We start from the raw sequence: 23,753 nt of genomic DNA, 5'->3' as shown, positions 1-23,753 counted from the left end.
GGCCACCAGCCCCCTCATGTTTCAGAGGCCTCCGTGCTGAAGCGGTGTTGTGGGATGGAAGGAGGGAGACTTTATGTATCTAGAAACTGGCAAACTCTTCTCTCTGAAAGTCAGTGTTGGTGTCCTGTTGGTGGCTCAGAACTGTGAAATGTGTAAGAATGGAAACTGTTTGTATCTGTATGGCTGGTAACATATGAAAGACACAATACCTTCTATAGCTTGGACCCGTGGGAGTTTATTTATGTTTGAGTTCTGCTGAATCATCACAAACTGTTTCCTGGGTGGAGACTGCTGGCCATGTTCCTGTTGTAAGATCTGTAGGGGTGGAACCTGAGCTTCAGGAAAAGTACTTCCATGATTCTCCTATCTTTTTTCATAGCACATGTCTTATTGCAGCAGTTGGGCTGTACAGTGTCTGTTCTCTGCCTCCCTGAAACTGGTGTCACTAATTTGGAAAAGCTACAGTTAAGATAGGAGACTGCAGAACTGCAGTTTTGATACCCATATGGAACTCCCCATATTGTTTACTCAACATTGTTTAATGTGTCAGGAGGCCTCAGTGAAATATTTACCTAGAATGTCACCTTCCGGGCTTAGAAATAGTTGAGCAGATTTTAATAAAAACCCATGACCTGTCTGCATCACACTGTTGCTATTACTTAGTTTACTTTGGAGCTAGGACACAGGAGAAGCCAAACCTTGCCTATTCTGTTCTCTTATGATCCAGGAAGCTGTTGAAAGGTTGAAATAACCAGTGACAAAATCAAGCTTTCTAACCTCTTTGGAAAAGAACTATCAACCAGTATTTTTTCATTTAAGCTCTGGGCATGAAGTGAATGCAGATCAGAGGCTTGATGCTGCTGAGCAGGCTGCTACGTCTGCTGTCTTTGGAGTTGGAAGAGGATTGTTTAGATCACACAAGACTAGTCAAAACTGAAATCCCTTCAGAGAGTGTGAAAGACATAAGGGTTGAGGGGCACCTGACACATACCTCCTCTTGTCTCTCTAGTTTAGTAGTAAGTGCACAAGCAGTGGAATGGCAGGCCTCCTTTCTTGGCCTCTTCTGTACTTTGTCCTTCCAAGGACATCCTGGGTAGCCTGGGCAATGTTCTTTGCACTTTCAGCAGCATGCTTTGCACTCTGGACAACTGGCTGTATGTAAGCTAAAAGCCAACTTAAATTTTGGCAGCAGTAGGACAATTTTCTATGTTGTCACAATAGTACTCTCTAATTCCTTTAGCTATTAATTTGTATGCAGTATGTTTGAGAAGACTTGTCCTGAAAAAAATTGAAAACCTGGCTGCGGTGTTTGACGTAAAACTCCTTTGATTTTCTAAGACCAATGTTGTGAAACTCAGCATTTCAGGTAAGAATAAAAACATTCAGAGGAGGAGATAGGAGCATTAACAAATGCCAGCCATAGGCAGCAAGTGGTATCTGCAGTCCCTCAGATTTTATAGTATTACTCTATACTTGGTTATCTCCTTTTCTCAGTATTGCAGCAGTTTAAAAACTGAGTGCCTTCTGGAAACCCAGATCTAAAACTGAGGTGTTCAAAACCACGTGTAGGTACTTGAGGGTCATTTTTATAGAACCATATTAAAATGATTTTTCCTGCCAGTGTGCTGACATCAGTTTCATGCATCCTTTGTTCTTTTAATAACAGACTTTTTTTTTTTCTTTTCTTTCTCTCCCACCCAGCTTCTTCCCTCCATTTGCATGTGCACTGGAATAGTGGCTGTTTTAATCATTGCAGGAGTCAAACCAACCTCCCACAAACATGGCAGACGAGGACCTTATTTTTCGTATGGAAGGGATTGATAATGCTAGATCAACTACAGCAAGCTCTGGAAATTATCTTGACGCTGATAGTGATGATGAAGACAATTATTTTATCTGTCCAATAACTGATGATCCGGTTTCTAACAAGTCTGCTAGTATCAAAGTTGACAATTATTACAGCAATTTAGCAAAAACTGACCAGTACAGTTCAAGCTCTTCTCCTAGAAACTCTTTTAGCTTTAAGGTAAGTGTTTGCCTTCCAGAAGGTTTTAGTTTTACTTAGTTGGCATGAGAAATTCTCTAACTGCTTCATCTCTTGTAACTAACACTTTTCAATAAAAAAATACATCTGTTTTTTCCAGACCTGCAGTTAATTCCATTAAACCAATAGTCTGACACTGCCATTGAATTGCTTGCTGTCCCTTTTAGTTCAGAGGGAGATCTTATTCTACAAAGGCAGCAGGTGCCAGGCGAACAATCTACTGCCAGAATGATCAAACCATTAAAAAAGCAATACATTGATTGAGGGATTTAAAAGATGATACTTGGAAGCTAAATTGGGACCTGGCAGAAGATATTTTATAATGGATTTTGCCAAGCTGAGTTAACAATCCATAATATTTGTAAATGATAAATTTGTAGTGACAGGTTTTCAGGTTGTAGTTCCTTTTTAGGTAGCTTTTAACATGTTGACTCTTTTGCTTGGGCATGAAATGTCACACTGACAGTTGTTCCTGACAGTGTACTTGAGCAGCATCTGACCTTTTTAAAATGAACATCAATCACAGCATTGCAGGGAGGTCAAAGGGCTGTAGTTGGTGCTTCCTTGGCAGTGTGTCCTGTTCCACTCCGTTCCCTTTGCACAGATCGGGCCAGGCAAAGGGAGGCGAAGCCACAGGCAGTGGAGCCTCAAGAACACAAGTAACATTCATTCCATAGGTTATATATTCCAAATGTGCACCATTTGTGGTAAAGTGTCATGTCTCTTAGATTTTGTCTAGTCTAGGATTTAATGTGTTTTATTAACACATTTCTTGTTATACATATTAACATATTATTTATTTAATAGATACTCTAAAATCGTGGTTATGCCTAATGCATGCTTTATTCCTGGAGGGATACTAGAGGGTTTATTTCAGTCAGCTAACGTATCAGGTAGCACGTTAAAAGTGAAACTGTCTTGTCTGCAGTAAGATTTTTATTAAGGCTAGTTAATAGAAGCATTAAAAGGTACATATTCATAGGGAAGGTGAGGAGCAAAAGTTTAGTATAGACAAGGGGACAGATTTTAGTGTATGCTATGCTAAACAAGCATTAAGACCTGATAGGAAGTTTAGTCTTCATTTGTGTGTACATTTTGGCAATTACTAAACACTTGCCTCTGGGTTTGCAGTGTGAGTTCTGAGTCATGTGGCCTGAGATAAAACTGATAAAGACTTAAGAAATTGCCATTATTTCCTCCTTCCAAAGCTAGCGTGTTGCTTCTACAGAATACATGTGCCCATGCTTTGGCTGTTTTGACATTTTAGCTCCCATCACAGATAAAGTGCATTGGATTGAGATGTGGAGCAAGCAAGTCTCCATCTGCTGCTTAAGCTGCAGAAATGGTGACTCCCAACACAGTGAAGCAGCCAGCCAGGACTGATAATGTCTTAAACCACCACAGCCTGATCTGATCAGACTCCACCTCTTGGACTCCAAAGCTAATGGCAGTGTGGGCCGTTGATAATGAAATGCAGAGACAGATAGAAGTGTTACTATTAACTCTCTGCCTTTAACCAGGACTGAGCAATGTTTAATTGGCTAGTTAATAGGCAAGACTCTTTTAATGGATATTTTCCAATAAAAAATTTTGCCACCTTACCTCAAAAGATTTGTTCACACATCTAAGAATGGATTTAAACTAGGAATATAAATTCAAGATTGTCTTTTAAGTGGAATTTTTTTTTCTAAATTAACAAAGAGAACAGAGACTCTTTGTCAATCATTTGTCTTATCACATGTATTTTCCTACTTTTATGTTTCTCATGCATCCTTTAGAATGACACACAGCATCGTTCTAAGCACGGCTCTGTGGTTGACCATAGTCGGGTAGGTTAAAAAGAAAATGTGAACACCGTATCTAATAGATACATTAAGATTTTTTGTTGGTGTGAGTTTTTTTTGTTTGTTTATTTGTTTGGGTTTTTTTCCCTTTTAGTGCCTTGTTTTGTTCATTATTTTATTGTCTGGGAGAACTGCTTGCCTAAGCCCATAAAAGTCATCAAGTCAAAACTAAAAAAGATACCTGTTAAATTAAATAATACCCATCTTTTGTTCTGTACCCTGAAGTATTACTTTTTTAAGGTGCATATCTGTAGTTGTTTCTTCACAGTATTACCTACTGTGGACAAGAATAGAATGGATGCAAGACATCTACTTAGTCTGTATGGCAGCCATATGCCTACAGCAGGAGAAAAATTGCACTGTTTAGCACCATTTCCATGAAGTCCAACTTCTGTTTGTTTGAAGATCAGAATACAGATTTTGTACAAAGCACCTCATGAGATCAAGCACAAGTAATTAATTTATTTAAATCATTACCTAGCATGGACACAGATCACCTTTTGGAGAGGGATCCTACTCAAGAATGATATGACATAGATAATTGACTAAGCAATTCTACTTGTTTCTTTCTCTCCCTATTTTTTTCATACATATTCAAGTATGGCAGTTCCTAGGTCCAGATAAATGTGTATCATCACATGAACCAAGACTTCATTTTGTTATGAAACACGTAGGAAGTCTTTCTCAGCATGTCTTTTAAACTTGGTTTATTTATTGTAGTATTGTGTTCATTTAGTTGTTTTATTGTCACAAAGGGGAGCATTTAAATTGTTTGCAAGGTATGCAGATTTACAGCTGAAATAAACATGAACAATTTAAAAGCTCAGCTGCTTCAAAAATTTCATTGATGTCATTGCTGACACTAAATTACACTGTATTTTTTAAAAAAGTTTTGACTGATATTTAAATTCTAAAGGAAAAAACCCAAACCCAGTATTTTGAAAGTTACTGTTTCTGCATTCTGAAATTCAGTGAGAGAGACAGTAACAAAATCTCAAGAGCTCAGTATTTCTTTACCGGCAGGGGTACAGAGTGGCCTCTTCTCCTGTTCACCTTGCAGAAGGCCTTTTAACATGTCACAGCCTCATATCTCCAGTTCTCTTGGAACAGTACAGCGTAAAAAGAGGGAGATCAAAATGTTGACACACAAGCATCCAAATTGGCTGGTACAGAAAGACTGTTTATATTCTGGAAAACCCCATTGTTTTTTTAACTGTTGACTTGGTGGAGATTGAAATAGCTACTTGTCTGGAATTGTTATAATAATCAATTTTTACAACATTCTAATTTCTTCTTTCTTATGTTGAGCACAATTTGGGGGCCTTGGGGTTTACAGAACTTCTTCCTCCATACTGCTCTATCACTAATGGAGCTTTTTATGCTTATACTGCCAGCATATGCTGTTTGTTACAAAAAGTTAAAAATTAAAACCATAAAAATGAAATAACATAATCTAGATGTGATAAGTCTTATCACTATTTGCAATGTATGTTATAGATATTTGCAAATTACAACAGGTTTTGCAAATTATACTTGGTATATACTAGACCAGATTTTGATCTCAGTAACTTTACGGCAGTGCAAACTGAACTGAATCCTGATGCTTTCTGTTTCTGAACTGTGTTTCATTATACCTGAAGCTGTAAATTGTTAGAGTGGTCTTCTGTACTGCTTAGTCTCTGCTCTGAATAGTGCTCTGGGGAGTTGTGTATTTGCACATCTTCATAGCATTGGAGTCCTGACGTGCTCTAAAATACGCCATTGTAAGTTGCTGCTGATTATAAATAACCTGCCAGTTTGTTTCTTCAGGAAACCTGGAAACATGCTATTCAGAAAGCTAAGCACATGCCTGATCCATGGGCAGAATTTCATCTTGAGGACTTTGAGACAGAACATGCCACTCGTTACAGGTCTGTGGGTCTTTCTGATTTTAACACTGATATTAAACAGAACATGCTGATTTATGCAGGGGCTGTCTGTGTAGTGCAGAATATGTGTAATTACGTGACTGAAGAACTTTCAATAATGTCCAAAGTGAGTGTCTTAACTGAATCTCCCAGGAATATATAAATACTGCACATCATCAAAAAAATAAACCTTTCAGCAAACCAGTGTCACATTCTTTCTCTCTCCCATCTAAGTAGTATCTGAGTTTTACCATGTAGACAGGAGACAAGGCTTAAAAGTATTTTCTAAGTGATTTATTAATGCTGTAAACTTAATCTAATAAGGAAATGAATCCCAATAAAGCAGCATGCTTAGTTTAAATAGTTTAGAAAAACAGCAGCACAATACTGTGCCTTTCCCAAAATAGCAGTTTCACTGTTGACTATCCATGCAGTATTGCTGCATGTGGCTGGAATTTAAATCCTTATAAAGCCCAGAATAGCTCAGCATGATGTACGTGCTGAAACTGACTTTGGCCCTTAAACTATTCTCAGTGCTTTAGCACAGGCTTTGCCAAAACGTTTACCCTACTGACACAGGTTTCTGGGTGGAAGGGGTAGGAGTTAGAGGCCAGTTAATTACCACTTAGCATCAGTGTTTGGGGAGGCCTCCCTTCAAATCACATAACACTGTCACGTAGTGTTGTTCTTCCCCATAGACTGCATCTGTCCCTGGTCAGCCACACAGTCCTGAAATAGTTTCGTATTTTAAAATATAAGTAACTGATAATACTGGTTTAGGGCTACTCGAATAACCTATTAAAAAGAGGTGGCTCTGACATTCCTATTCCCACCTCTTTTGTCTGCTGCAAACTGGGGCAATACGGAACATATAGGGGGTATATGGGGTGTCTGCATGCATGAAATAATACTCAGTGCTGGTTGGGGGAATCAGGCTGGAAACAATCATGTGTTGGTGACTCAACTGCTATGGCTCTTAATTTGGCTTTTACTGTGTTGGGAGTTAAGGGGGTGGGGAGCAAACACAATCATACTCTTTGTACTATCATAGGATTGTGCAGAGACTTGCTACTCCCTTGCTGCAGTGTTAAGCAGTTCTTGGCCCTGCTGCTTTTCACAACCACAGCTGGGGCTGTGTTCTGCTCACATCTTACATAGCCCTGCAGCAAATCCCCAGCTAGAACCAGTTTTATGCATGCTCAGGGTTGGGGGAGACAACCTGTCCAGTGTGTAGGGCTTGGTAAGGCTCTTTTTGCCCCCAGTGTACTGCCTAGGCATCACAGAGGAGATGTAATGTCAAAGCAGACATTGGTTGCAAAAGTTTAGCTTCTGTAGTGGAATCTGTTCATTGTCAGTAGGATTCAGTGTCTCATCCAAGAGCTATATGTATGTATTGTTTCCCTTCCAGAGTAAGGAGGGTAGGAGTGTGATTGGAAAACTAGAAGTTTTTGTGTTGGAGTAGCAGCAGTGTTTTTTAGCAGTCTGCTAGAGATAAGGAAGGATAGGCACTGGAGATGGATTTGGGTTTCCTCTGCATTTTTCTGAGAGGCACATCTCCTCATTTTACAGATACAATGCAGTTACTGGGGACTGGGTTGAAGATGAAGTCCTCATCAAAATGGCTTCACAAGTAAGATCACACTGTCCTTCATGTTAATTAGCAGCCAAATTTGTAATTTCCTTCCTGTTACTGAATAGCGGCAACAAGATGTTTTCCTCATAAAGAAGGTTTGAAGTCTCAATGTCATTCTATACTTCTACCTTTCTTTTTCCTTGGTCCATTCATTATGTTTTGGTGTCCCAACAGCCTTTTCTCCGCAAAGTAGATTAGAACATGGAGTCAGCCCTTCCCCATCAGCAACATGAGACATTTGTTCCTTTCCCAGTGATCTCCCTCCCAGTTTCCTGCTGGCTTCATCTCCCTGCCTGGCCATAGTCCTACTATTTTGTGTGCTTGCAAATAATTTCTGCTTTTAGGATGAAAACAAACCAAATTTTTGGTATGTGAGGGTAAAAGCTCCTGTTGCTTCCCAGTTAAATCATGGGTGTGTTGGAGTTGCCCCACTCTGTGCTACTGATATAGTATCTGGCATATGGGGAGGTGATGCTCTGTTTGGCAGATCTTGTATGGAAGCCCAAATGCAGAGAGCATGAGGTCTGCAAAGCCAGCTTCTCTGGGTAGACACAACACATCTGACTCCAAACTGGAGGGAGAATTTAAATAGCTTCTTTAAAAGACATATCATGTCTGCTTCATGGGATATTGAAGGGGGTGGGCTTATTCCCAATGTTTTTTCCTTCAGGGTATGGAGGGGGAAGACATGGTTGTGTCTCCTACTGGTTAGAAATTAACTTTGTGGAAATGGCAATGCTGTGTTTTTGTTTTTTCTTTTCCCTAGCCTTTTGGCCGTGGAGCAATGCGAGAGTGTTTCAGAACGTAAGTATCTTCTGGCTCGATCTTTGCTGGCCTTCATGCAGTGTTTTGTTCTGTGTTGACTGGAACTTCACTTGTGGTGTGGTGGAAATTGTGCAAAGTGCAGCTCCCTGTTAGCTTGCTGCTGTGCCTTTCTAAAAGGCATAGATGAGGGGTTTATTCATGTTTGTGTGACTCCAGCAGAAGCACAGGAAGTGGGGTCAGAAACCAGAACATTCTCTTAAGGGAGGCACAAACAGGCATCCAGTAAGCTTGCTTTGGAAAGTCAAGTCATTGCCTGTACTGGAACGGCAGTGGCTGGGTAACATGCAATCATGTCCAGTTCCAGCAAGTATGATCAGCCTATCAATTAGCAATTCATAAATATATGCTATTTCCACCATCTGTTGGAGGCAAAATACTCATAAAAGGACAGAAGCAGCTATTTTGTTTCTGTGTTCCTAGTGTGCTAAAATATCTTTGAAATTGATAGGAGGCTGTAGGTGAGTGCAGCCTGAAGGTCAGCTTGAGGCGTGTAAGTTAGGCAAGGTAAAGGGGAAAAATAGTTGGATGTGCAGTCTCAGCTCAGAAAGCCTCTCATGATAAAGAAGGCTATTGCCCCAGTTTACTGCAGATCACATGTACCAAAATAATTCTGAGTAAGGCAGAACTTAAGTACTAAGATACCCTTTTCAGAAGGGTAAAGTGTGGGGGAAGACAGAGGAGGAACTTTTCTTTTGTCAGCATTAGCAAATACGATTGTGGGCATCAATATCTAACTATAATCAGTTCATACTAGAAGAGTACCCCACCCTTTCCAGGCTCTGGAAACAAATATTTCCTGGAAAATGTACGTGTGCGTGTTGAAGGCTGCTCCCACCTCTTTCCAACTGCAGAATGCAGAGAAACTGCATTTCACTTCTGGTTTCACTTCTGGAGAAACTCCTGAATGACTAAGCGTGGCGTTTTGAACTTGAGGAAAAAGGGGGAAAAGTAACCCCTCGGTCCTCCAGTTTGGCATTGTTTCAGTATCAGTTTGTGCTGGTGGCTCTGTTCTTGCAAAGCCAGATAGCAGTGAATGAAGACTAGGAAGTAACAAATCTTAGCCTGCTGACATTGCTTTTAGCTCTTGTTTCTGAAATACCAAATTCCCTTTTACAAAATATCTTGAGTAGTGCGATAAACAGAAATCTATCTTTGAAGCTTTGCCTTATGTTCTCTTTGTACAAGACATTAACTTGTATGTCCTCTTCCTAATCCTGAATTTTCCATAACTCTGTGGTGTGCTGATATTTCCCATCTGGAGCGCTCTCTTGTAGATTTTTGTATCTCTTCAAGTCTTCAGTCATTACAGTGAAAGCATTAGCTGCACTTGGCTCATTGAACTTCACAGAGTGTTGGCTTTGGAAGAGCACATGAGCTGGCTTGTTTTATCCAGAGAAATTTGTTTCTTCAGAGAACTGGAAAGGTTTCAAATCCTGGCCAAAATTCTTATCTCGCTTGTTCCTTTTTTCCAAGGCCTATGTTATAAAAACTGTCTGCCTGTCTGCAGGAGGATGGACAATCTGGAGTTGCTTTGCCTTCAAAGCATCCCTGTACTTCTACCCCTGCATCAAGGTCTTCGGAGGGATAGAGGAAAGGAAGGAGGGGGAGGACTGAGGCTTTGAGTGCGCTACTAGCTTCTCAAAATGTGCAGTTTGCCATGACACCAAAAAAAGCTCAGAGAACCATTGTTACTGGGCAGAATATGGGAGTGTCTCAGTAGCCAGCTGTGCTTTACTCTAGGCACTCTTCTTCATACTCCTCCTCCCCCTTCAGACTAGCTTGGCATTACTGGGTTCTCTACCAATACCACTGCTACCACAGTAGGGGGATTTTACACCTTTTTGCCATCTTCTCTGTTGAATTAAGTTCTTGAGGGTTGAGGGGAAGAGAAGTGCTTTCCCCCTTGTGTCCCATGCAAATGGATGAGATTGCTCTAGGAAAGAAGATAGCTTTAAAATTCTTGATAACTATGTCGGTTTTTTTCCCCCATTTGACTTGAATGTTGGCATATTTGCAACTACTGGGTACCTACTTAATCCATTTGTTGACAGCCAGCAGATTCTCTGTTGTCCAAGTCCTAAAGTCCTCCTTTTTTTTTTTTTTTTTTTAATTTATTTTTCCCCTTCTTTTTCCCTCACACTTGAGAGATCTGTGGATTGAAGATTTGCACGGCAGGAGTTAAAACTTACATCATGAGAAGATCTGTCATGCATTTTTCCTGCTGGGGTCATGGGGCAATACTAAGTAGTCACCCCTCGTGTGTTGAGAAGGCAGCAGTTTGCTCTTATCATAAGGGAGCATTTTCTATTCTCATTTAATGTTTAAAAGAACACTTCCTGTTAATTTATGTAGAAAATAATTGTTGACATTAGAACAGGGTATTGAGGTGGCACCAACCTTTCATATTTGGGGTTTGAGGGGAGTGGGGAGGGAAAAGAAATGAGAAAGGGAGGAAGTTCAGAGTAGAAGTAGCTGTAGTCAAAACCCATGAGACACTTTGGCACATTTCAACCATTCATACAGGATGTTGCTTCTTCCCTTGCCCCCTACATGTGCTTTACTTTTCAGCTAGAATATCTGGTAAATCACTGAGGGTAATGCTGATCTCAGCACCTGCCTCCGTCCATGCAGGCAGAGAAATAGGGAAGATTGAATTAAAACTCTTGGTTTTCCTTTCATCAACCATTGATTTGTCTTTCAGGAAAAAGCTGTCCAACTTCTTACACACACAAAACTGGAAAGGTGCCTATAACTATGTTGCCAAGCAGTACATAGAGAGTGTAGCCAGGGATGTGTATTTTGAGGATGTCCGACTTCAGATGGAAGCAAAACTCTGGGGAGAAGAGTACAATCGGCACAAGCCACCAAAACAGGTACATTCAGAGATCTTGCTAAGCAAAAATGCAGTCTTGCTCTCCTATTAGATTAGTTTTCAAATTAATTCAGAGGGAATTACTCGTTCACATTCCATTAAATTTAATTGCTTAGATAGATTATTCTGCCCTACTATGTTTCCATTAAATAGTAGCTAATTTTTAATGAAGTAAATGCAGAAATTGCTTTATATTTCCAGAGTTAGGGGCTGTGTGTTCGTGAATGTCTGACTGTGCTCAGCTGTTGACTGAATACCAAAATAAAATGGTGTTTGTATTGCTCTTTTTGATATTTGCCCAGCTGCTTTTGAGATAACCAAAGATGTCACAGAATTTATTGCCAGCAGTAGTCTCAGGAAGCACTTAACTGTTAGTGCTTCAGGAATGTAGATGCTTAATAAGCTTATCTAAACACCTAACTAGCATTGATTTTTAAAAAGAGCTGGAAACCTGAATAACTTTAGGAAGCTATTTAAATACAGATTTCTGAGGAATGGTCAAGAATTTTCCAAGAAATTAAGATACTGTGGCTCTGTTTACTTTAGGTGTCTTAGTGGCAATACTAGCACATAGTGTTAAGTGCAGAGTGTTAAGATGTATGAAACTCCCAGGTGGGTGGAATGTCAGACTGGGCTCAGGGTATGAAGCGACGTTCCCATCCTCTACACTAGGGATGTGCATAAACACACAGGATTTAGGAAGAGGTGGTTGTATTGCTGCTTTGGCTGTATTTCTGGTTCTGTGGTCCATGTTAAACATTTTGTACAGCCAACACAGCCTTGTGCTTTTCCATACTGGTAAGTTGGATAGCTGCTGGTCGAAGCCGGCCATTGCGTCCTGGTCAAAAACACCTCCAGCAGCAGCCAGCTTGTTAAGACAAGAAGCTAAAGTGCAGGGATAAAGGACTGAAGCTGTCATTCACTCCCAGCCAGTAGCTGGTCTGTCAGATGTGTTCATGGTATATGTATCCATGAAGCTGTCAAGTCCCTTTAATCTGCAGCTAGTACTGAATGCCTCAGTGAAACTATGACTTCAGATGGGTGGAAGAGGCAGCTTGTGGGAAGAGTGCTGTACATGTACTGTGGTATCTTGATTCCTGCTCTTGGCTGTACTACAGACTGTGCATAACATGAGACAAGATGCTTGGGTCAAGAAATATGCCTCAGTGTGGGGGCCTAACAATTTAACAGCCAGGATGAGTGCTTTTGAGTATGTGGACTATGTGTATTGCCTCCCATATGAGGTTCACTACCTGCCTCACAACAGCAAGGTGAGGTATATAATGAAGTGCATGGAGACGAATCTAGAAATCTAGAAGATTTAAATGCCATGTGGGGGAAAAGACGTAAGCAAAGTGAGAATTGTGATGGTTTCTTCTTTTAGGAATGTGTCTGGGACAGAGGGAGGAGGTGAGTCAGGATACAGAAATATCTGAATGGTAGAAGTCTTCAGTCATTCTCCGAAGAGGCATTTCTTCAAGCTGTGCAATAGTTACTCTGTATTTTGCTGTCTGGGTATAGATTCTTTGCATTGTACTCCTAAGGTACCCACAAAAATAAAACAGAAAGCAAACACTAAGAATTTTTCAGAGAGATTTATTGCAGAAGTGAGCTATTCTGAAGTGACTGCTTTTAATTTATGGAATTCCTCCAATAATCTAAGAAGCATGTGACTCTTCCCCCACCCCCTCGTTAAACAGATAGATCTTTGCAGTTGTTCAGCTTCTTTCATTGGGAAAGTTTTCACATCTGGAGGATTCACACATATTTTGATTTGAAGACAGTATTCTGTTAGTCATTGTTTATCTTCTTTTTCTCCCCAGGTGGATATAGTACAAACCTGTATTATTGAAATGAAGAGCAGACCTGGAAAGCCTCTCTTTCATCTGGAACATTACATTGAGGGCAAATACATCAAATACAACTCAAATTCTGGATTTGTGCGAGATGACAACATTCGTCTTACTCCGCAAGTGAGGCTTTGTTTAATGCTTTACATAGAGTGTGCTGCAAGGAATTTCTTGGCTCTACCCAGAGTTCTTGCATTGCTGCCAAGAAAGGAAACTGCAGGCTTTCCAGTACAGCGCCAAATTAATTTATCTTCTTGCAGTATGTCTGCCTCTTATTTGGGGTCTGTTCTTTCAAGCACTGAGTGCTGCTTTATTACATTTCAGTGTCTGTTGATTTTAGTTGAGTTGAACATGGTTAATACTCTTTAGAAATCTTAAGCACTTTGACACTAATTATAATTACAGGCATTGACATATTTCAAACTTTCATGTACTATGTACTAAACAGTTTTCTGTTGCCTCACGTAATACACAAAAGGAGGTGACAGATACCCAACTCATGTAACTAAACACCTAGTCCATTTGCATATAAGAATCTATTTTTTTCAGCTACAATCTCTGAATAGATGAATCTGAGATTGTGTATAGAAATACAAGTACTTACTTCAAGTGATTCTTGGAGCTTGTAAAAGAACTTCACAGCACTGGTAAAAAATGCGAAGTGGTCAGTGTAGCAAAGGAGAGTTTTACTGGGGCTTGAGGGTTTTGTTATTTTCATTTTTTTTCCCTGTTTTTAAGGTATTTGTCATGATTCTTAATGTAAGCAGAGGGTTTATGTTCTAGGCTGTCTATTGTACACTGAAGCAGTGCTATGCTTTCACAGGTTGGGAACAAAATGTTCTGTGAGATTTGCTGCAGTTAAAATGTTTGTCTGTCACCACCAGTCATTTCCCCTAGGCCTGGCAGTGCTTTTTTGGAGGCCTTCCCAGAAGATTCCTAATGTCTCAGATTTATGCCAGAGAAGGGCTTTTTATACCTGATTCTTGAAATGCTGCGTTTAAAGACTACAAATGTGCATTTCATTATCTGATACATGAATGTTGAGCCAGATCAGCTGTTCAAGGGGACCTCCCAGAGGGCAGAGGGGAAGAAGAATTTGTGGAGATGTTCACTTTCTTCTGTGTTGTTTTGTTTTGGTTGGTTGGCTTGGTTTGGTTTGGTTTTTTTTTTTTTTTACAAATGTGGCAGAGCTTTGCCTGCTGGCAGAAAGCAGCAGTGTTCCAGTGCTGCAGAGCTTGGAGATCCGCAGGCACAGCCAGGATGTTTATGCAGAAATTATTCTGCACTGACTTCAGAGCCCACTGTTGTTGCCTCTGCCAGGCAGGTCACCATTTCTTAAGGTAAAATACTGTAGTGGAAAGCAGAATCTCCAGGAAGGAGGAATAAAGCAGTGTCCTCTCCCCTGTGTGTTCCCACTGCTGCTTTTCAACCTACCTCTTTTAGCCCATCTCTGAGTGGGGACAGGTTGGAGGAGCAGTCTGCTGCACGTTTTTAGTTTCTCATTGCTTTCATCATGATGTTTATACGGGTTATATTTTACCAATAGGGTTATCAGACTTCTTTGCCCATTTATTTACGAGGTGAATATGTGTTGCTGTTTTCAGTAGATCAAGGGAGAGTTTTCTCAGACATCTTCTATGGTTCTTCCCAGGCCTTTAGCCACTTCACCTTTGAGCGCTCAGGACACCAACTCATTATTGTCGATATCCAGGGAGTTGGAGATCTTTACACAGACCCTCAGATTCATACAGAGAATGGTACAGATTTTGGAGACGGCAACTTAGGTAAAATCAATGATCCTGTTTCACATGCTAATGGATGCTTATTTTCTCTTCCCAACTGTCTGCTGAGTAGCTGCTGCATAGCTGAGTGAGCAGGCACATTTCTGAGGGTCTTGCGAACAGCTGGGGAAATTCTGTTTTAAGGTGTCCCTGAACAGTGCAGCTGTCACACAAGGGCAGATTTAAAGTGAGAGATGATCTTGGCTAATGTCTCCTGCCCTGCTGTTAAACCAAACAAGTAATGAAGTTAAGCAGCTGCTTCAATGTAAGAGCAGTAGTAATTCCTTGCCACATTGCAGGACTGGATACAGCTGAATGTGGAGAGATAGCCTTGCATATTTTTAAAGCTCCAAGTTGTTCACAGGACACAGCAAGTTTTGTAAGCAGAATCGAATTTAGTCATATTTTTGCAATGATGGAGCCAAATTAATTTATTATTATATCCTGTGCATACATAGCTTTTGAAGATCTTTGCAGACTTCCTTTCACTCTCTTGCAGAGAGAGTAAAAAGCCCTTACAGGTGTTAAACTAAAATGGAAGTAGGTTGAGCTGTGTGTGCTACAAAGCATTTTCTCTTTCTTTCTCTTTTGACTTTTAAGAAGATGCTTTGGGACTTCTAGCTTTTATTAAGTAAACTGTCATGTAAACTTAGAGTAAATCCTTTCTTCACTTTTTTTTTTTTTTAATGCCGTAGGTGTTCGAGGTATGGCCTTGTTCTTTCATTCTCATTTCTGCAATAAGATTTGCAAAAGCATGGGGCTTGTACCATTTGATCTGTCATCCAAAGAGAAAGATGCCTTGGACTGTAATAAAAAATTGCTTGTAAGTGCTTGATGAGAAGAAGTGTAGCTGGTTTATTCTAACTTTAAAAGCATTGTAAATAAAACTGAAATATGCTACTTACATAGCAGATAAAGCTACCTTAATCACTGTTGTTGCAGTTTAAAATACAGCAGTTTAAAGCTCACTTATCCATACTTGTCTGAATTAGTGCTGTAGCTTTAATGAATAGTGAACCTTGTAATACATGTATATTTAAGACCAAGTATATTTTTGAATGCTGCAATCATTAGTAGGTTTTGTATCTCACAAACCTAATTTGGGGGAGAAAAAAGAGTAGAACTGATCCTCTTTAATTGATCTCTGTTTCAACTGATATTAGTGGGAATGGGACTTGATGAAACACTTTGAATTACATTTGGTCTTAAACAGAACTCTTTCTGTTTGTAGGAATTCCAGGACTTGATATTTTGTTGAGGTGTAGAACTTTTCAAAGCAAATAGTTATATATACATATGTGTATTTATACCCCCTGTTTTGTAGAGGACTCCTAATAAACATTCATGTTTGCCTATGTAGCAGGCTTAGAATACAGAGGAATGTTATTCATGGGGCTTTCTTGTTAATTTGCCAAGGAATCTGCTCAAACAATTCTTCGTGGCACAGAGGAAAAATGTGGCAGCAGCCGAGTGAGAACAGTCTCCGGTAGTCGGCCTCCTCTGCTCTTCCGCCTGTCTGAAAACTCCGGAGATGAAAGCATGAGTGATGTAGCATTTGACTCTCTACCCTGCTCTCCTTCCTCAGCAACGCCTCACAGCCACAAGATGGACGTGCTTAGTGAGTGAGCCTTGCATATAACTTCCTTGGGGATTCCTGAACATTTGACAGTGACTTGTTTTATTTTGTTAATTTTAAAGACAACAGCATGTTGTATTTAATCCAGAATATTTGTCTCTAGCATTCCTCTTTGAGCAGAAACAAAACTAGAAATACTTCTATGTAGATAATTAATGCACAGATGATTCTGGGACAAAAAAAAAAAAAAAAAAAAAAAACCACCCCAAAAAACAATGTGGTAAAATGTTGGTATCTAGAGCCTTCTCCTGAGGCACGTTATCCTTACAATAAGAAGGAAATATTTTTCTTCCTAGATTGGCCTGTGTTCAACGAAGTAGATGACTTGGTTCACAAAGACTACGATCAGCTTGATAACCAAAGGGTGAGTGTCCTTCCAACAGAAAATGAGATTGCAGTTCCTTAATGATTGTGTCTTTAAAGGACTGCCTGAAGTCTTTGTTCAGTTAAAGCACTGAAAGGTGCTCTGCCTGCAGTCACTACTGCAGGTCACATTACCTGCCTGCATTTGCTGTTTCTAATAAAGGAAGAACATTTTATTTTAAAACAGTATTTCTTTTTCCCTCCAGAAATGTATTTGTATCTAGTGTATTTTAACAGATAATTAAAGTCTCTGTTCCCCTGCCTGCATGTTGTGTCTTTAGCACTTGTGCCTACTACTGTGGTATGAAAGATAAACAGAATTCCTGTTGATTAGGTCTTGGCAAATACTGGTACTGTGGGATGTTAGAGAACCTCACCTGAGGCAGCTGCAATAAATTTGCAACGAGAATTTTCCAACACTGGGGACTCAGTACCAGGGTCTGTCAGTTACTGTTTTGTATTTTAACTGGCTACTACTGAAGACTGAAAACTATGTTAAGTGGACTCTTCATTTGATAAAGCATGCAAGTCCTTTATTTTTTTTTTTTGAAATGTATCTACAAGAGAACACAAATTTGACAGTACCTTCTGGGTCATTAAGTCCTGTTCTGTCAGAGGTATCACAACATACAGTCATTTCCATCCAGTATATCCATCCAGCATACCTCACTGAACTAGCAGAAGGTTTTCTCTGTGGGAAATGTCAAGCTGAGATCCTTTAGTGCTAATGCTGTGATGGTTTGTTCCTATCTTCTGTAGGATTCTGAAAATGGTGGAGACAGTGGATATCCCAGTGAAAAGAGAAGTGAGCTAGAAGACCCGGATCATAGAGAGAGGGTAAGAACCTGACTCTGGGTTTAGCCAAGTTGAGCATGTTCATACTTGAACTGTTTCCATAGAAGAATCTTATTTTTTATCCCTCTTGATGTAGACTTTGTCAACAGAGGAAACAGTTGGAAAGAAATTTCCACATGTTGCAAAATTACTTATTCATCTTGGAAATGTTAATGACACTTTCACAGGGAAAAGACTATTTTTAATGAGGAGCTTAATTTCAAACATTACATTTGATTGCATGTTGTTGTGGGTTTTTTTTTTAAGAATTGTGTATTGCATTTTAGAAATGTAGCCAGCTTCTTGTCCATGAATATGGATCTACTTTCAGACTCTTTAACCCTCTATACTTTCTATGACTTCATATGGCTTGAAATATCACAGAACTTAATGTTGTTGTCAGTTAATAATATGCAACTTCAGAATTTGAGGGTGTTAGTTGGTTACTCCTTTAAAATGCAAACTTTTAAATAAGTGCTTTTTGACCTGAAGATCTTAACTAGATATTTAATTAGAAGATAGGAAAGAGAACACTGCCTCCAAGCGTACCACTCTTTTTGTTACCTTTGAAGCAGCAAGGTATTTGTCATGGGACATCCAGTTTACAGGATTAAAGCCTGTGTGTGCCATATTCTTTACAATTTCAGTATGTTTCTTTTTATATTGTGGTATCACTGAGAGAAGAGGACCCAGTGGAAACTATTTTGGTCATTGTCACTATTAATTTTGCTGGATAGTCTAGAAGCATAACTGGCACACATCAGTTGCTGCAAATTAAATGATGCAAATCTTTACATTAACATAGGGCCATTCAAACAACAACCGAAGACATGAATCTGATGAAGACAGTTTGGGAAGCTCTGCAAGGGTAAATAAAGCAAAAATGTTCATAGACAATGAGTTTGCCACTTTGCTTGTCCTTGGTTTCACTCATCTGCTATTTAACTTCACATCACTAAATCAGATGTCAGTTTTCCTTCCTTGTTAGTTACAGAATATGTTTATTAATACTAACTTATCATTCTGTATTGTTTCCTTTTTTGTTTTGTCTTTATTTTCCAGTTAAAGAAGTACTTTTATAAACAAATTGTCACCTCTGTAACTGATCCCTGACATAAATTAGTGATTATGCATGGATTTCTAACTGTAAAAAGAATAATTACAGTACTATGGACTTAATTTTTTTTCTGCCTAACTAGATTATATATGCTTTCTGCACTTTATTTTTGAAATTGTTCCATATGTGGTTGGATGATGTTTTTAAAACATGCAGTGTTTGAAATACGTGACAGTAGGATCTCTACACTGTGTATGTAACTGAGCTAGGGAAGACCAGACCTTCTTGTATGATTTTACAACACACAGCTTCTGTGATAATTAGTTTCTGTGGCTATAAACTTAAACAAATAACTATTCTGCAAGGAAAGAAAAAACAGAGCTTTGACAACAATAATTTAATTAGATACCCTTTTCAGAATTTCCTTGTAATGATAACATGTTGCTGTTTCAGCAAACTGAAACATCTTTAACAGACTAAAGTTCTGTGCCAGTAACCTTCCCTATTGTGTTTCCCCTGTGTACCTCCAAAGGCCTTCATTTTGATGGTATAGTTTTTGGCTACTGTTTCCTATCTACCCATTATGTTGAAAAATTGTTCTCATTTGTGTCAGACATCCTGAGAAACACCAATATATGTATCTGCCTATCATCTTCTGCATTGTTACTTTTAGTTTATTTCTAGAGTTGCAGAATGCAAGCAGCATTTAAAATGCTTTGAACTGAAATTCTGACCAGAAAAATACGGGTTTAATTTTTTTGTGCACGGATAACATCACTGCTTGCAGTATGACTGTTCAGGTGCTTATTTTTATAAGTACCTTTTTTCTGATTCAGAACTTAAAGATAATGTTTTGTTTTGCTGCTGTCATTTATGAATATTTTTGATGTTGGGATTAGAAACAGAGGGCTTTACTCTGTTTCTTTAATGAAGAATAATAACAGTTTATTCAGCTAACATGACTTTTTAAAGTCATGTCTTAAATTACAGTACTTACTAATGAGTAATAACACTAATGGAGGCTTTGATTTCTGGATGATATTCCATATGAATAGTATGGAAATTTTAATTTTGGATAGAAATAATAGTATATTACCTATTTCAGATCAGTGTGGAGAAATGGAATCTCTACAACTCCTCCAGAGTCCACATCCACAGACCGTCCTGTGTTGCTCAAGAAATTCAGAGGCTCAATGCACTAGAACTTGAAAAGAAAATTGGGAAGTCAGTCCTTGGGAAGGTAGGATGAGTCTAGTAATCCTGTTCTTTCCAACTGGAAAAAAAAAAATCTTGTATTTATTACTTATATAGAGGTGTTGCACTGTGTGAGTTATTTGTGCAGATGAAAATAAATAACACATCCATAGCTTTTTGTCTCCTAATCATATTTATAAGGGACATGTAAGCTCAGGAACCCATGAATTCCATCTGCTTTTGGATTTGCAACATCTGGGCTCCTTTGGGAAGGACCCTGCTGTTGGTTCATCAGCCTTTCCAGAGGAATCACACAGAAAAGATACAGTGGGATAGATACAATGTGCCTGATCCTCATACCTTGCAAATAGCAAGGTTGGGCTCCTGAAAAATGGTAGCATGGACCAACTGTTCACTCCAGACTATCCCAGACAATGCAACTGTGACTTAAGTTTGTGTTTATGTATGGGCTTAAGCCCACCCTGAAAGCACACAGTGTAGGTCTTCCTGAACATCCTGAGAGCCTTTTGGTTTGAGAAGAAACCTGTCTTTCCTTTGGGGAGGGGAGGAAAAAAACGCTCAAAATCCCATTGCTCGTTTGGAATGAAATCCTGCCCCCACTGACAATAAGGGCTTCAATGGCATGAGGATTTCACCCTGGATAACCTTCTTGATTCTCTGTGCCTCAGGTTAATTCCTTTACTGTGACGGCTCTTGCTGTACATAAAAACTCTGTGAGCCATGGTCATTGCCCTGCTGGCTGACGTATTAGGCAGTTGCAGGCTGGGTGCCTTTAACTACAACTCCCTTCTAAAGGTCTCCAGGGCCCTAACATATGCTGGGACATGCCCCTAGGACCTGGTGCTCTGGTGTAGCAACCTGCTGGGATATTGCTTAGGGCACACTGATGTGGGAAGATGTTGTGGCAGCTGCTGTCTTGCTGAATTAGGTCTTTTATCTCCAGTAGTCGAGTTTATAAAGCTATATGTGTCTAAGCTCACAGAACTGGAAAAGCAGCTACACTGCATGTAATTGTTGCTTTTTGCCTGTTTAATCTGTTCAGGCACAAATCAGGCTCCAAGTCTGTGTGTTCTCAAACTAGTCGTCTGCTCAGTCACAGAAGTACACAAGTAGTCACCTCAGAGAGGTATTTTTGTCTAAGCAGAGTGTGGGCACAGGGCTTTTGAAGAATCAGATCTATACTTAATACTTGTGTCTCTTTCCTGTACAATTGTGTTCTAGGTTCATCTGGCCATGGTTCGCTATCATGAAGCTGGGCGTTTCTGTGAGAAAGACAAGGAATGGGATCAGGAGTCAGCCCTGTTTCACCTGGAGCATGCTGCAGACTGTGGGGAGCTGGAAGCAATTGTTGCGTTAGGACTCATGTGCTCTCAGCTGCCACATCACATTCTTTCTGAGGTCACTGTGGAGGTAAAGAGAATGATCAAAGAAAATGCCAAAATACAGAATTGTGGTCCATTGTGAAAATAACATAAGAATAGCAGGAAATGGAGACAAGACAATAACCATAGTTTGGTGTGCTGTAACCTCTTCAGAGAAAGCAGATGACTTTGTCATTTAGATGACCTGGACAAAGCAGCAACAAATGGTGCTTGTTCCTGGTTTTGCTAGTAACTTATTGCATAACTTTGGGAAGTTTTTGAAGTGATCTTTACTATTCAGCTTCTTAGTTTCTTGTGGCTGGGCCTGTTTCTCAGGCATACTAAACACTTGCAGCCATTACTGACTTGGAGGAACTGCATTTAGTGTTGGAGGAGGGAAGGTACGGTTTTACTTAGAAACATGCATTTTAAAGGTTTTGTTTGTTTTACTAGGACACAAAGGAGAAGAGAAATAAAGGATTTGATTACTTGCTGAGAGCAGCAGAAGCTGGAGACAGACCTTCCATGATTCTGGTAGCAAGAGCATATGATACAGGTGTAAATCTTGGTTCAGACAGGTACTGTGCATGACTGATTAACTTAACTTGGTGGTGCTCCCCTGGCGGGGAAGGGGCAGGGGGAGAAGCAGTTGCTGCATGTCTTTCATTGACATAAAGAGCTGTAATGTCATAAGTAGTGATAAGATGTGGGTAGTGATAGGATGAGGGGTAATGGTTTTAAACTCAGAGGGTAGACATAGATATAAGGAAGAAATTCTTCCCTGTGAGGGTGGCACTGGCACAGGTTGCCCAGAGAAGCTGTGGCTGCCCCCTCCCTGGAAGGGTTCAAGGCCAGGTTGGACGGGGCTTTGAGCAACCTGGTCTAGTGGAAGGTGTCCCTGCCTATGGCAGGGGGGTTGGAACTAGATGATCTTTAAGGTCCCTTCCAACCCAAACCATTCTATGATTCTGTGATTCTATGAAGTAATTCTACAAAGCAGTGTTTTGGAGTTACTTCAAACTTACCCAGGTGTGAATAAAAGCAGGGTTTATGCAATGATAGATCAACACAGAAAGAAAATCAGAGATCATTTCTACTCTTGGACACCTGCATATGTGTTGGATTGACCTGCACGTTTGAGTTTAGCTCTCATACTGAGGTAGGAGGTATGAGCCTTATGATAGCCAAGTTTTATTCTCTCTGAAGTTGGTGATAAAACTCCCTTTGACTACTTCACTGGGAGTTCCATACTTGAAAATCCTGGGATCAGTGGGAAAAAATGAACGCAAGAATTATTGTGGAGTCATAGTACCCTAAAAATAAGTGAAAAGTGTTTACAACTGCCATGCCTCCTCCATAATGATTTTTTGAAAGCACGTTTTATTAAAAAGTGAGGTTGTTTTTCTAATGAAGCTGTGAAAAAAGCTGTGGAACAGGAGAAATAGGTGAAATCATAAAGTGACTATAGGTAAGATGCAGTCAGATAAACAAAGTGTTACAGTTGTAGTCATTCACTGCTCCTCATAATAAAACTATCAATGGAAATTTCACAGGAACATAGTCTTAATGCTGAGGATGTTCCTTTTAATTAAGGATGATTTTAAGTTCTAAGAAATATAAAAATGCTTTTACCTCAGTAAGTCTCTCTTAATTTGGCCAGCACTCCTATCTTGATAGGAGGGATAGGAGCATCATGGTGACTTAAGAACTAGAATGTGATTTTCCAAAAGGCTACACAATATATTGGTTTGATTTTTTTTTTTTAGCATTTTAGAGGTGGACAAATACTAATTTCCTTAAGTACCAAACGTATTTGTGATGATAGTGATTCTTCTGCTTTTGTATTGTAGCATGACTTTGTTATTTATGTGCATTTTCTGTTTTGCACAACAGTGAAACTCTTGGTAATGGTGAAATTTATAACATTAAACTCTTCATTCAAGTGCACTAAGCATTCTCAATACGAAAATCACTGGTTTTAAATTACTTATGAAACAAGACTCTCTGCAACTTCGGATTGTTTCTGAATCGGCTATCTTCACAAATACAAATGCCAGACCAAAACCATACAACTAGTAATGAAGCTCAGACTCTGGTGTTTAGCAAGATACTTCAGTCTTGTACTTTTTCCTGTGTAATTACTGCATAAAGTGACCCCAGTCTCATTTTGATAGAGTGACCTGATGCTTCAGTGCAGGGTTAGTGAGCTGCCATAAGAACATTTGTTTTCTTGGAGAGCATCAAGGCTCTGAGAAGGTAGTGCAAAATTTAATTCTGAATCTCCAATGCAAAGTACATTTGTTTCCTAAGGTAACCATCTCCAAAAAATATTTTTAACTTCAGGGTACAGGATTGGAAGGAGGCACTGTACTGGTACAATGCTGCACTGAACATGACCGACTATGATGAGGGAGGTGAATATGATGGCACTCAGGATGAGCCCCGGTATCTGCTCCTGGCCAGGGAAGCAGAGATGTTAATGACAGGAGGGTTCCACCTGAATAAAGATCCACAGAGATCAGGTGAGGCCT

General features: G+C 39.6%; 1 protein-coding gene across 7 annotated transcripts in view; it reads left to right on the top strand.

The window, feature by feature from the left end:
* The window catches only part of EEF2K (eukaryotic elongation factor 2 kinase), a 36,283-nt gene that overhangs the window by 8,770 nt on the left and 3,760 nt on the right, over positions 1–23,753 (top strand). For 2 of the 7 annotated variants that reach the window (XM_032983700.2, XM_032983705.2), the window contains exons 2-18: positions 1,757–2,026; positions 3,823–3,873; positions 5,698–5,798; positions 7,365–7,425; positions 8,195–8,232; positions 10,955–11,126; positions 12,949–13,098; positions 14,627–14,759; positions 15,452–15,579; positions 16,173–16,374; positions 16,689–16,756; positions 17,515–17,592; positions 18,395–18,457; positions 19,752–19,886; positions 21,083–21,271; positions 21,676–21,800; positions 23,566–23,744. In XM_032983700.2, coding sequence (XP_032839591.1) covers positions 1,757–2,026; positions 3,823–3,873; positions 5,698–5,798; positions 7,365–7,425; positions 8,195–8,232; positions 10,955–11,126; positions 12,949–13,098; positions 14,627–14,759; positions 15,452–15,579; positions 16,173–16,374; positions 16,689–16,756; positions 17,515–17,592; positions 18,395–18,457; positions 19,752–19,886; positions 21,083–21,271; positions 21,676–21,800; positions 23,566–23,744 — 2,143 coding nt within the window. Of the gene's footprint in view, positions 1–1,260; positions 1,367–1,701; positions 2,027–3,822; positions 3,874–5,697; positions 5,799–7,364; positions 7,426–8,194; positions 8,233–10,954; positions 11,127–12,948; positions 13,099–14,626; positions 14,760–15,451; positions 15,580–16,172; positions 16,375–16,688; positions 16,757–17,514; positions 17,593–18,394; positions 18,458–19,751; positions 19,887–21,082; positions 21,272–21,675; positions 21,801–23,565; positions 23,745–23,753 lie in introns of those variants that run through there. The other 5 variants (XM_032983703.2, XM_032983704.2, XM_042798708.1 and 2 more) reach the window with 4 other exon arrangements.

Source organism: Tyto alba, unplaced genomic scaffold (assembly GCF_018691265.1).
Source record: "Tyto alba isolate M040663 unplaced genomic scaffold, T.alba_DEE_v4.0 Super-Scaffold_28, whole genome shotgun sequence".
Lineage (NCBI taxonomy): Eukaryota > Metazoa > Chordata > Aves > Strigiformes > Tytonidae > Tyto > Tyto alba.
The sequence above is the reverse complement of the archived record's forward strand: the minus strand, read 5'-3'. Positions and strand labels throughout refer to the sequence as shown.